Source organism: Neomonachus schauinslandi, chromosome 5 (assembly GCF_002201575.2).
Source record: "Neomonachus schauinslandi chromosome 5, ASM220157v2, whole genome shotgun sequence".
Lineage (NCBI taxonomy): Eukaryota > Metazoa > Chordata > Mammalia > Carnivora > Phocidae > Neomonachus > Neomonachus schauinslandi.
In genome coordinates this window covers 147,309,724-147,321,781 of record NC_058407.1, presented here as the reverse complement: position 1 = coordinate 147,321,781, position 12,058 = coordinate 147,309,724, and the positions used below count along the sequence as shown (strand labels likewise).

The following is a 12,058-nucleotide window of genomic DNA, read 5'->3' as shown; positions in this document are numbered from 1 at the left end:
ACACAGTTTTCCCTGTCACAGCTGACGACGTAAAGATGCACACCATTGTCATAAACGTATACTCAGGATACAAACAAAAGCAGCCCAATTCAAACATGTTTGTACTTTCCAGGCTTAAGTAACACTAGCACATTAAGGAAGCCAGTTTTTAATATTAAAATTGCACTGGGGTACATCCCGATTTCCTGATTGATTTGAGGCAAGCTTCCAGTATTAGAATATCAAATTATCTGGAGATTGCATTCCCATCCTCTGATTGATTTGAAATGAATTTGAATCAAGACAGCTTAAAAATAGCTTTTATAGCATCTTTATGACTTGATACCATGGAGAAATAAATACGAAACTCACACCACAGAAGCTGTCCTCTGTTGATGCGCAGGGGCTGTCTTGTGCCGGGGAATTCTTCTGGCGGTAATTTAAGAAGATGTTTGTCATCTCCTTACAGCAGTTCATAATTCAGAAACAATCTATACGTAATACTCAATTAAGGAACCATAGAGGCATGTCGGCCCCAGATGACTAATGAACAGCCAGAATGGAAATTTGGCACGACTCGTGAAAACACCACTAAAATCAATCCCCCGTCCGGGAAACCACGATTTATTAATGCATTCCTTACCTGCACTGAGTTGCGAATCGATGCGTCCCCATCAGAAGCTAATAAAAAGCAGAGATGGGTCCTCGTAGCCTGTCGGCATAAAAGGGCAGGATTGTAACTCGGGCAGGAGACTGTGCATCGCAGGCCAGCACGTGGTGTCTGTGTCCCACTCCAGCAGTGAGCTGCCGGCCCTGCTCGGGAGGGAGCCCCGAGGGCTGATAAGCACCCGCCGTGTGCTAGGTGCTTGCTGCCCGGTTCCATGCTCTCCTTCAAACCTCTCTGCCATCCGTGAGACAGGTGTTAATCATTATTCATCTCACAAGGGAGGGAGTGGAGGCCCGGAAAGGGCAGCGGCCTGCCCAGGGTCCCCAAAGAACAAAGCCAGAGTCTGCAAGGCCGGTTCAGCACTTGGGCTCTAACATGAGTTTTCCAGCTGCATAACTTTGTTTTTTCTCCCGGCCTCGGTTTTCTCATCTGTAAAACGGAGGTGATTCAAGTCTCCGTTGGGAGGATTCAGTGAGATGATACTTGGAAAGTCCTTAGGGTCCTGCTGCTATCCTCCTTCCAAGCCATCCCCATTCCGCTTTGCCTCAATACTGCCCTTACTCATGGGAGGACTTGGAGAACATAACCGGGTTCAGAACTGCTAGACTTCCCAGGAGGTGGGAGATAGAAGTTCCCTCTATCATCCACCAGGCTGCTTCTGGCCCTGGTTCCAGCCCAGGAAGAGACTCACGTGCCTCCTCCTCCCTATTCCAGCCAGGAATAGCCCAGAGCCCTGAACTCCACACCAGAACCCGGCAGAATGGAGAGTTACTCGTACCCTCCTCCATTTGACACAGACTTCAGCCTCCTGCCTGACCAACCCTTTGTGCACTTATTTCATGGCCATTCCACGGTGTCTTATTCAGGACTCCAAGATGTGAAGTTCCTGATTGTACTCGTGGGTGGCGGCAGTGGGGGGCTCTCCTTGCTGGGGGGGGGGGGGCTCTCCTTGCTAGAGGGGAGGCCATTCTCAACACCGTGGCCCTGCTCACTGACAGTCTCTTTCATCTTTATTGTTAGTCCTCTTAGGTATCCTTGCTAATGCCACACTCCTCATTTGGTCACACTTGCTGTGACTTGGGACATTAACAATAAACGGTGAGCCCTGAGGGGTTTGCAGTGGGAAGATGGATAGCACGCACACGGCCAACCAGCGCAGCTGTCCAGGGTCCGCTGAGATCTGCTCGGAAAGTTCTGCAGGTCACTTGAACAGCCCCATTAATGCTTCTGTCTCTGTGGATGCCAATAAATATGGCGTGAAACTTGAACATAAATGAGTTTTTACGGCTAATTACGGCTAATGCGAGCCATTTTCAAAATTGCCAAGCATTACTTCCAGAATATTAGTTTGCAACTATGAATTAGGCATGAAGAGCCAAATTCAGTGCCCATAATCTAGTACACAACAAAATAATAACAACACTAAGTGGCTTCTGTCTGGCCAAGAGGAACTCCCCGAGGCCAGTCTGATGGCACAGACTTGCAGTGGGCCTCCGACGGCACAGGCCATGAAGCTTTGAAACCCCAGGGAGGCCATGAAGGAAGCAGTCACTTCTGTGGTCCTCCGGTCAGTGTGGTCAGGACTGTTCAATTCTCCAGCTGTGGCGAGGACCCTCTGGGCGCCAAGCCCGGGGCTTCAGCTGCAAGCGTCTGACCTGAACAGCTCGGTCCCTGGTGTGGGGGCACCTCCATTCCATCTCTCCTCCCCTCCCCCCCCCACTCGGTCCGTCTGGCACATCACCCCCACGCTCTTCACAGCACCTTGATGTTCGTGTTCATGATCACTGATAACATTATACCACGGTACGAAAGAGTAGAAAACGATGTCCCCTCGCTAAATCCCAGCCCCCAGCCTCCCCATGAAATCACCAGTGTGAGCAGTGCGAATGTATCCCAGCTCAGTTGGGGGCTACAAACATACGTGCACACCCTCTTATGCATACGCTGTCTATGTTTTACAAAGCCAGGATCACATAATACTTATTTTAACATCTTATTCATATTTAATAATGTATTTGGTATCTTTCAATGCCAGCACATGTAAATCTACCTCTTTTTAAAAATACACCTACTGTAATTTATCCAGTCCTCCCATAAATGAACATCACACACAGTGCCTCGGTGAACACTGTACTGGGTATTTCTGAAGGATAAATTTCTACCAAAGTGGTGGTGTTGGGTCAAGGGGAACGCGCAATGAAACGTGAGAGAATAGCACCAGATTACCCTCTGAAATGAGTTGTGTCTGTTTATATCCTAATAACAGTAAATGGAAATAGCTGTTTCCCGCCACCGTTGGATGCTCCACGTAGACAAACCTGGGTGTCCTTCCTTCCCATCCCTGGGTGTGGACCTCAGCCAGCAGATGGCCACACCTGCCCGCAGGTGTGTCCCTGTGCCCGCTTCGAGCCCTGACAGCTGTAGTCACAATGCTGTGTTCAGAGTCTCGCAGAAGCAGTTGCTGTAAACATTTTGAGCACATTCCCTTCAGACCTTTCTGAATCCTTGTCAAATGCAAACAGTTCCATCACCACAAGGATCTCTCCTGCCGTCCTCCTATAGCCGCATGTGCCCCCGATTCCCTCCACCTCTGCGCCTCACTCCTAGCAGCCATATCTATAATTTTGTCATTTCAGGAATGCTGCATAAATGGAATCATACAGGATGGAACCTTTGGGGTTTGGCGCTTTTTTTTTTTTAAAGATTTTATTTATTTATTTATTTGACAGAGAGATAGCGAGAGCAGGAACACAAGCAGGAGGAGTGGGAGAGGGAGAAGCGGGCTTCCTGCCGAGCAGGGAGCCCGATGTGGGACTCGATCCCAGGACCCTGGGATCATGACCTGAGCCGAAGGCAGACGCTTAACGACTGAGCCACCCAGGCGCCCGGGTTTGGCTTTTTTTAATGAGTATAATTTCCTTGATATCTATTCCAGTTGTTGTGCGTATCGATCTTCCGTAGCGTGGAACACTGTGGTACAGTGTAACCATAGACCCCGCGGAAGGACATTTACGTTGCCTCCCATTCCTGGCTATTACAAATAAAGCTACTGTATACATCCATGTACAGATATTTGAACATAAGTTTTGGGAAACTGGGAAAAATGTCCAGGAGTTCTGTTGCTGGGTCATACAGTAAATGCAATCTCAACTATTACCAGACTGTTTACCAACCAGACTGTTTACCTTCCCACCAGCACTGCAGGCACGATCCAGTTTCTCTGCACCAGACCCAGCATTTGGTGTCAGGAACATTTTAAAATTTCGTGTTTGATTCTTTTTTTGTTTTGTTTTTTGTAGTCATTCTGATTTTTTCCCCCTGCCTCTTTGCTGATTGAAAGCTGCATATTCCATTCGGTTCTTTTGGAAATTATCCGGATAGTTTTTTTTTTAAATAAACTTTTTAATTTTAGAACAATTTCAAATCCACATAAAAACCGCAGGGATAATACAGACACTTCCCATGTACACCTGCCTCTAGTTTCCCGTTATTAGTATCTTACACTAATACGGTACATTTGCTATAATTAATGAAGTGATATTGATGCACTTTTATTAATGAAAGCCCATAATCAGGTTCCCTTACTTTTTTTTTTTTTTAATTTATTTATTTGAGACAGAAAGAATGAGAGAGAGAGAGAGCACATGAGAGGGGGGAGGGTCAGAGGCAGAAGCAGGCTCCCTGCCAAGCAGGGAGCCCGATGCGGGACTCGATCCAGGGACTCCAGGATCATGACCTGAGCTGAAGGCAGTCGCTTAACCAACTGAGCCACCCAGGTGCCCCCCTTACTTTTTTACCTAATGTCCTCTTTCTGCTCCAGGATCCCATCTAGCATAGCACACCTCGCTTAGGCATCACACCTCCTTAGTCTCCTCTGTGCTGTGACAGTTTCTCAGACTGCCCTTGTTTTTGATGACCTTGACAGTTTCTCGAGAAGTACTGGTCAGGTGTTTGTAGAATGTCTCTCTATGGGGATTGGTCTGATGGTTTTCTCATGCTGGAGTCCTGGATTGGGAGGAGGAAGACCACACAGGTGTGCCGTTTTTATCACAGTCATCAAGGTGCATCAGGGGTGCAGACTAACAACCTGACTTCCCATCCCTGTTGATGTTTGGCCCATGTCTCCACTGTTAAGTGACTCTGGGAAGGAAGTCCGTATGCATAGTCCACACATATAGGGAGCTCCACCTTCCTAAGGGCAGAAGATCGACATAAATTATTTGTTCTTCTGTATGGGAGATTTTGTCTCTTTTTCCCACATTTATTTATATTAATTTGGACTAGTGGATTTATTTTTTATACTTTGGCACGAGTTTATTTTGTTGCTTAAGTTGTTAAGGTTTGGCTGTGGGGAGCTCTTTCTGTTGATTCCTGTGTCCCTCTGTCACACCCCCCATCAGCTCGAGCTTTTGAGCACTTCCTTCCTTTCTGGCCCAACAAGATGCTCCAGGCTCATCTTGTATATTTCCTGCCCCAGCCCCACAGTCAGCCAAGCCTCCGAGGATCCTTTTATTCGAGAATGGTATTAGAAACCAAGATCTGGACGCCAGGTGTGCTCATGGCCAGTATGTGCCCCTGTTTCTAGGCACTGACAGCCAACGGAGCAAGGAAATACGTGTCTTTATACTAACCTGTGTCCGCACACATCTGTCAATGTCTCTCTGTGTCATTCTCTGTTTTCAACATGGTATTAAGGTAAACATGAGTTCATACTGATGTCTCCGCCTCCCATCACTGCCACACGGGTCATTCTGGCCTCCTTCCCTTCCCCTATATTTTTTTTGCATTTTTTTTTTTTTATTGAGCTATACCATAAAATTCACACTTTTAACATGAAAAAGTTCAGTGGTTTTTTTTTTTTTTTAAAGGTTTTATATATTTACTTGACAGAGAGAGACACAGCGAGAGAGGGAACACAAGCAGGGGGAGTGGGAGAGGGAGAAGCAGGCTTCCCGCCGAGCAGGGAGCCTGATGTGGGGCTCGATCCCAGGACCCCGGGATCATGACCTGAGCCGAAGGCAGACTCTCAATGACTAAGCCACCCAGGCGCCCCAAATTCAGTGGCTTTAATATAGTCATGAGGTTGTGCAGCCATCACCACTGTCTGATTCCATACCGTCACCATTCCACAAAGAAACACTGTGCCCATTAGCAATCACTCCCACTTCCCCTTGTCCCTCCCCACCCCCAGCCCTCGACAAACAATAATCTTCTTTCTGTCTCTGGAGTTGCCTATTCTGGACATTTCATATACATGGAATCATACAGTGCGAGGCCTTTTGCATCTGACTTCTTTCACTGACTGAGCATGGTGTTTTCAAGGTCAGTCCATGTTGGAGCATGTGTCAGTACTCTTCAGTCCTTTTGACAGCCGGACAATCTTCCATCAAATGGATGTGCCACATTTTGTTTATTCATCAGTTCAAATGGACATTTAGGTTGTTTCTGCTCTTTTGGCTACTATGAATAATGCTGTTGTGAACCTTCATGAACAAGTTTTTACATGGCTGTGTGTTTTCCTTTCTCCTGAGTAGATACCTAGGAGTGGAACTGCTGGGTCACGTGGTGGCTGTATGTTTAACATTTTCTGGAACTGCCAAAGTGTTTTCCAGAAAGGCTGCACCATTTTATATTTCCACCAGCACTCTGCAAGGGTTCCAGTGTCTCCAGATCCCTGTGAACACTTGTTATTTTCCATCTTTTTGATGATAGCCATCCTAGTGGATGTGAAGTGAAATCTCATTATGGTTTTGATTTTCATTGCACTGATGATTAGTGACATTGAACATTTTTTCGTATTTTTCATATCCATCTCTATATTTTCTGGATGTTAGACCTTTATCAGATAGATGATTTGCAAATATTCACTCCCATTCCATGAGTTATCTTTTCATATTGTTGATGGTGTTCTTTGATGCACAAAAGTTTAAAATTTTGATGAAGTACAGTTTGCCTATTTTTAATTTGGTTGCTTGTGCCCAAACATTTTTAAGAAGCATGTTAATTATGCATTTTTTCGGGGCGCCTAGGTGGCTCAGTCGTTAAGCGTCTGCCTTCGGCTCAGGTCATGATCCCAGGGTCCTGGGATCGAGTCCCACATCGGGCTCCCTGCTTGGTGGGAAGCCTGCTTCTCCCTCTCCCATTCTCCCTGCTTGTGTTCCCTCTCTCGCTGTTAAAAAATAAACAAAAATCTTAAAAAAAAAAAAATTATGCACTTTTTCTAGCAAAATATAATTATTTTCTTCTTCCTTCCAAACATGACAATAGCTTTAATTATCCGTCTTGACATTCTTGAGCTTTAGTTTTACTTTTACATTTTAAAAAAGAGGTTTTCAAAGAAAATCAGTAGTTAATTAAATTTACCAAAATACTTTTATCCGTGTTAGCTCATCATTGTTTTTTAATATTTCATCCCTTCCTTGCTGAAACATATCTCCTAATAATTCTTTCAGTGAAGGTTTGTAAGTGGTAAACTCTTCGTCTTCGTATGCCCCAGCATGTATTTCTTTTGCCCTTTAACTTGAATGATGGTTTAGCTGGGTATAAAATTTGAGGTTCATAGTTGCTTCCCCTCAGCTCTGGAAGGCATTACTCTTTGGTTCTGTTATTGCTGGGGTGCCTGCTATCTAATTGTCATTCCTTTATAGTATTTTTGCCATGATATATTTTTAGGTTTTTTTTTGTTGGATGCTCCACAATATCCCCATGATACAAATTGATTTTTATTTATCCTACTTAGTACTTTATATATGAAGACCCATATATTCCTTCATTTTGGAAAATCCCCAACAATTGTTTCTTCAAGTTATTCTTACTATTATTTCCTCCTTTCTCCTGTTGCACCTCCTCTTAAGCATCCATAGATACCCCTTTATCCATTCTTTGGGTTCTTTGAACTACATGTTCTTATTGCTTGTGTCTGAGTCTCTGTGTTGTCTTTTGGTTGGTTCAGTGCCTCCATTCTGTCTCTTAATTCACTGATTTCCTCTCTGATTAGTGTCCAGTTTAGAATTTATCCCATTTATTGAGAGCTGTCTTCGTGTTCTGTTTTAATGGCTGTCTTTAATGGCCATGTTTCTAAGCTTTCATTACCAGTTATTCTCATTGAATTCATGTCTGTTTTGTTTCATAACATCTGGTTCTTTTCCTTTATTAAGGACTTTTTGATGCCCTAAACATACTCATTTTAAATATTTTTCAGGCAGTTTTATATCACTCATTTCACCTGGAGTGAATTCATATTCCTGATTGAGGAGTCTGTAGACTGTCTTAGTTAGCATGAAATTTCTTCACGGGCAGTGGGATTTGTTTCAGATTCAATTGATTAAGAGGTAATTTCAGCTTTGGTTTTTCCTTCACTTTCTCTCTTGAATAGCTTCTCCTTGTCTAGTGGTTTGGGTCACCTCCACCCCAGCCCCTACCCAGGGTCAGGTCTTATAGTAGAGCTTGAGGGCCCTTGCCCACAGTCACACTGAGAAAACATGTCTCATTTCCTAGACTTGAGCCTGTGTCTGTCCTTTATTCCTAGACCCATAGATTGCTACAAGCCCTAGCCCAGTGCTGTGCTGCAGTCAGCTCCTACCGAGTTCATGAAAACCAGTTATTAAATTTTAAGGAATTTTGTGAGCTCCTTGTTAAACAACCATTACTAAACATTAAATTCTACAAACTCGCCATTAAATAAATTATAATAAAAAGCAAAGGTAATAAATACTCAAAACTGATTATTTTCTAACTATCTTGCTACATGTTGCTATTACCATGCTGGCAAGGTAGCTCACAGCTTCTGTGCCTGTGTGGTAGAAGCACTATATAACGATGCTACCAGGCATCTCTTCCCACGTCTGGGCAGTGACGTCACGTCGTCGGTAATGTGAAATCAGCCACCATCAGAGTGTTCACCCCATGGAAATTAGTAAACATTACAGATTGGTTCTCTTTTATTTTCTGGAGGACTTGTTAGAAGCACCTGCATACCACGACCCTAGCCCCAGGCAGCACGCTACAATGGTTTTTTGCATCCTCTTTCCATAAACAGAGGTTCCCACGCCAACCCTCTTTCAAATGGGGGCCGGGCTTTATTTCCTCCTATCACAGAAACTGCTTGCAGTCTCTGTCACCCTCCAGGAGCTTCACTCCCAGCAGCACTGTAACCCCGCTCATTACTCTGCCTTTCTGCCTTGTTTCTCATCCACGGAGCTATTTGTTTTGATTTTGAAGCTACTTCTGTCCTTTGGTTTTCTTTTTTAGATTTTATCCATCATGGCTCTTGAGTGTGGAGTGGAGGAGGTACATTAAATGTTGAGCATGCTGTGCTGTCTTGAATAAAACTCCATAAACATTCTTTTTTCTAGACATTTAACTTCTATCATATGGCTGTTTATATAGGCCTCAAAATATTTCCTTCCGCTTCCTGTATCTCTCCCAAAGTCAGTCACTCCATCTTCTCTCTTCTTGTTCCCTAGCACTTTCTTGTACCACTTATGACAAATGTGTTAATATGTTGTATCGATGAATTATCCTTGTAAGGATTCTGGATGTCACATATGCAGTCTTCTCGTTTATTATGCACTGAGTAATATTAGCGCTTTAATTTCATAACATACTCTATTGCTCCCAGAAGGAAGCCGTGGAGCCCCCAGTTCCCTAAATGAAGATCCTTGGCCCCCTAATGTTTTGTTCCCTCCCCTGCAGGTGTCACAGCTGTGTTCTCAGGCCACTACCACCGGAATGCCGGGGGCATCTACCAGAACCTGGACATGGTAGTGTCATCAGCCATCGGGTGCCAGTTGGGCGAAGACACCCACGGGCTCCGAGTCGTGGTGGTCACCGCCGAGAAAATCGTTCATCGATACTACAGTTTGGATGAGCTGAGTGAGAAGGGGATAGACGACGATCTCATGGGCCTGATGGAGGAAAAGTGACTGCCCCTTGAGCCTGTGTCTGTCCTTCATTCCTAGACCCATAGATTGCTCCAAGTCCACGGTTCACTTCCACTGGTTTCTTACTTTGCCAGAAAGTGCAGCTGTGCACTGCCCCCTGTTGAAATATAAAAGTATTCCAGGCCGATTTGTGGATTTATGTCATTTTGCATAAATCAGAGAGCTGGGTCCTATCCTCCTATCCTAAGTTATATTCAAAATAGAGAGCTGCCCTCCCCTTAATAAAGAGGGGGGTGGGGAAAGCCTGAAAACAAAGGAATAAATGATATTAGAATCTTGCTGCCTCAGTGTTTGAGTCAGTTCTCCTAATGATAGGTTTCTCAGCTCTGCCTGTGAAATCGATTGCTTCCCAGTAGCGGATGGTAAAAGTCTACCTGTCACCCTCCATCCCACCTTGATATCCAAGTGCGGTCTTTGATAATTCCGTGAACAAACCGCATCTGATTGTCTTAGATTGTGTTCACGACTCCCAAAATGCTAGGCAGAAACAAAGGTCATCGCCTTTCCTTCCTAACAAGGCAAATCATTATATCCCATTAGCAGAGCTGCGTGGGCTTCTTTTTTTTTTTTTTTTTTTTTTTTTTTTTTTTTTGCACGGAACTGAGTAGACAACACTTGCTATTAAATTTTGAGGCTCCTACTATTGTCGACGATGCATTCGATGCTAGTCAAAGTTGAATTTGCCTTCTGGGTGATGAGAAAAGCCTCCTTGGCACACAAATTGGCCATCTCTATAAACCTCCCTCCCCCCCGCCCGCCCACCCAGGACTAGAACTGAAGCCCCAAAGCGCCGCCTCTCTGTCTGTTTTGAGTTTCTTCACGGTCCCCTCTGAGGGCACAGGAGCTCCACAGATTGGTGTTCTTGTGTGATGGGGATGGCCCTCCATTTATGAGCCTCTTCGCTGTGTCTCCTTGGACAGAGCAAGCAGGAGTCAATGCTGAGTTCTGAAAAGAAACAAAGCAGGAACCCTGGCGGGCACAAAAACGGTACATTCAGCCCTGTGATCTAAATCGGCGCTGACTTGGATGAAATGAACAGGGGGCAGGATCCACTGGCAAAGGAGCGCGGGTGGTTTAAAATCAACACCGTTTTTATGTGAGCTCTTTTGCCGCTGCTTCCGTGCGGCTGCCGACTGCGCAAGATCATGTCTGTTGCCCCGTCCGATGGGGAGCCCCGGCACTCCGTCCCGCCCGAACAACCTCACGGTACCAGGTGGTGGCATCCGTCAGACCCAAACCAGCAGTTACAAATGAACTGCAAAGTCTATTAAATCAAAAGACTTTCTTGTTAAAAAGTTTTAGTCAATGTAGCAAAACCGTGAAAAATTAAAGAGAAGGATAATTGCGTGTGTAAATTCATAAGGCACAAAAGAGAAGTTAATTATGCTACAGATCGGTGATGCACTGTAGCTCATTGTGTTGTGGCACAAGAAAATTAAAATCTTTCAAAATTAGAATGCTCCTGTTTTAGCATTTTGCCGCAGAGTTGCTCTGTGTTCATTTTTCTCAACAACAGGTGTGGCTTGAAGAGGTCAGGAACAGGAGGTCAGTAAAAAGTAATAAGCAACGCTTATTATGTGCTGACTTTCAGAATCAGATGGCAGGGTCATAAATGCAGGTGTGGGGCTACTGGGAGCACAGGGAACAGGAATCCTAATGGACCGCCGGAGCCTTCTCTGTTGTATGACGTGTGCAAGATGCTCAGTAGGCTGGGGCACCTGGAATGGGATGGGGAGTGGAGATAATTCAAAGTAACGGAAATGAAATTTCTAAATCTCCTTCCCCACAAACCTAATATGTAAAAGAAATGATTCAAAACACAGCAAAGATACGCGAAGAATAGGGAACCGTACGAAATTCTCACCATTTTTTAGGTAACCAGCGGTATTCCCTGATGCTGGTTGGTTCAGAAAGAAATGATTTTGTAGATAAGTGTGTATTGTTCTGATAATAGCTATTTACCAATGCATTCACTATGATTGCCTTTTCTTTAAAAAAGAAAAAGCACATTAAAAAATAAGTGCCTTATGCTGTAGAAAACAATAAAATCCTCCATGATCCTAAGCGCTATGGTGTTGAATGTTTCTTATGTGCTAAGTACATTTTAAGTGCTTTGGCTCAGAGAGGTGGGGCCACTTGGCTGAGATCACACCGCTCATCAGTGGGGAAGCAAGGATTGAGATGCAGGCAGTCCAACTGTCCAGCCCAGGCTCCTTAACACGATCCTCTCTTTCCTAGAAAACATTTTTCATGGATGAGAGCTTTGTACCAGCTCAGTGGCAACACTACCGTATTCAGCACCATTAACCACCTTTACTGGACAGCAACCCAATGTGAGCTGGAAGCCCTGGGACTTGATCCCAGGGTTTGCAAAGCCCAGACACACCCAGGTCCAGGGTGACAAAGCCTGTCCAGATTGTTCGAGTCAGAGAATGTTCACCAGAGGAGACTGGATGACTGAGGTGGACCC

At 44.8% G+C, this 12,058-nt stretch overlaps 1 protein-coding gene across 2 annotated transcripts in view; it reads left to right on the top strand.

The window, feature by feature from the left end:
• Positions 1–10,161, top strand: part of CPPED1 (calcineurin like phosphoesterase domain containing 1) — a 101,169-nt gene extending 91,008 nt beyond the window's left edge. For both annotated transcript variants that reach the window (XM_021698175.1, XM_044915072.1), the window contains one exon: positions 9,341–10,161. In XM_021698175.1, coding sequence (XP_021553850.1) covers positions 9,341–9,570 — 230 coding nt within the window. In that variant the 3' untranslated portion in view covers positions 9,571–10,161. The remainder of the gene's footprint in view (positions 1–9,340) is intronic.
• Positions 10,162–12,058: the final 1,897 nt, after the last annotated feature.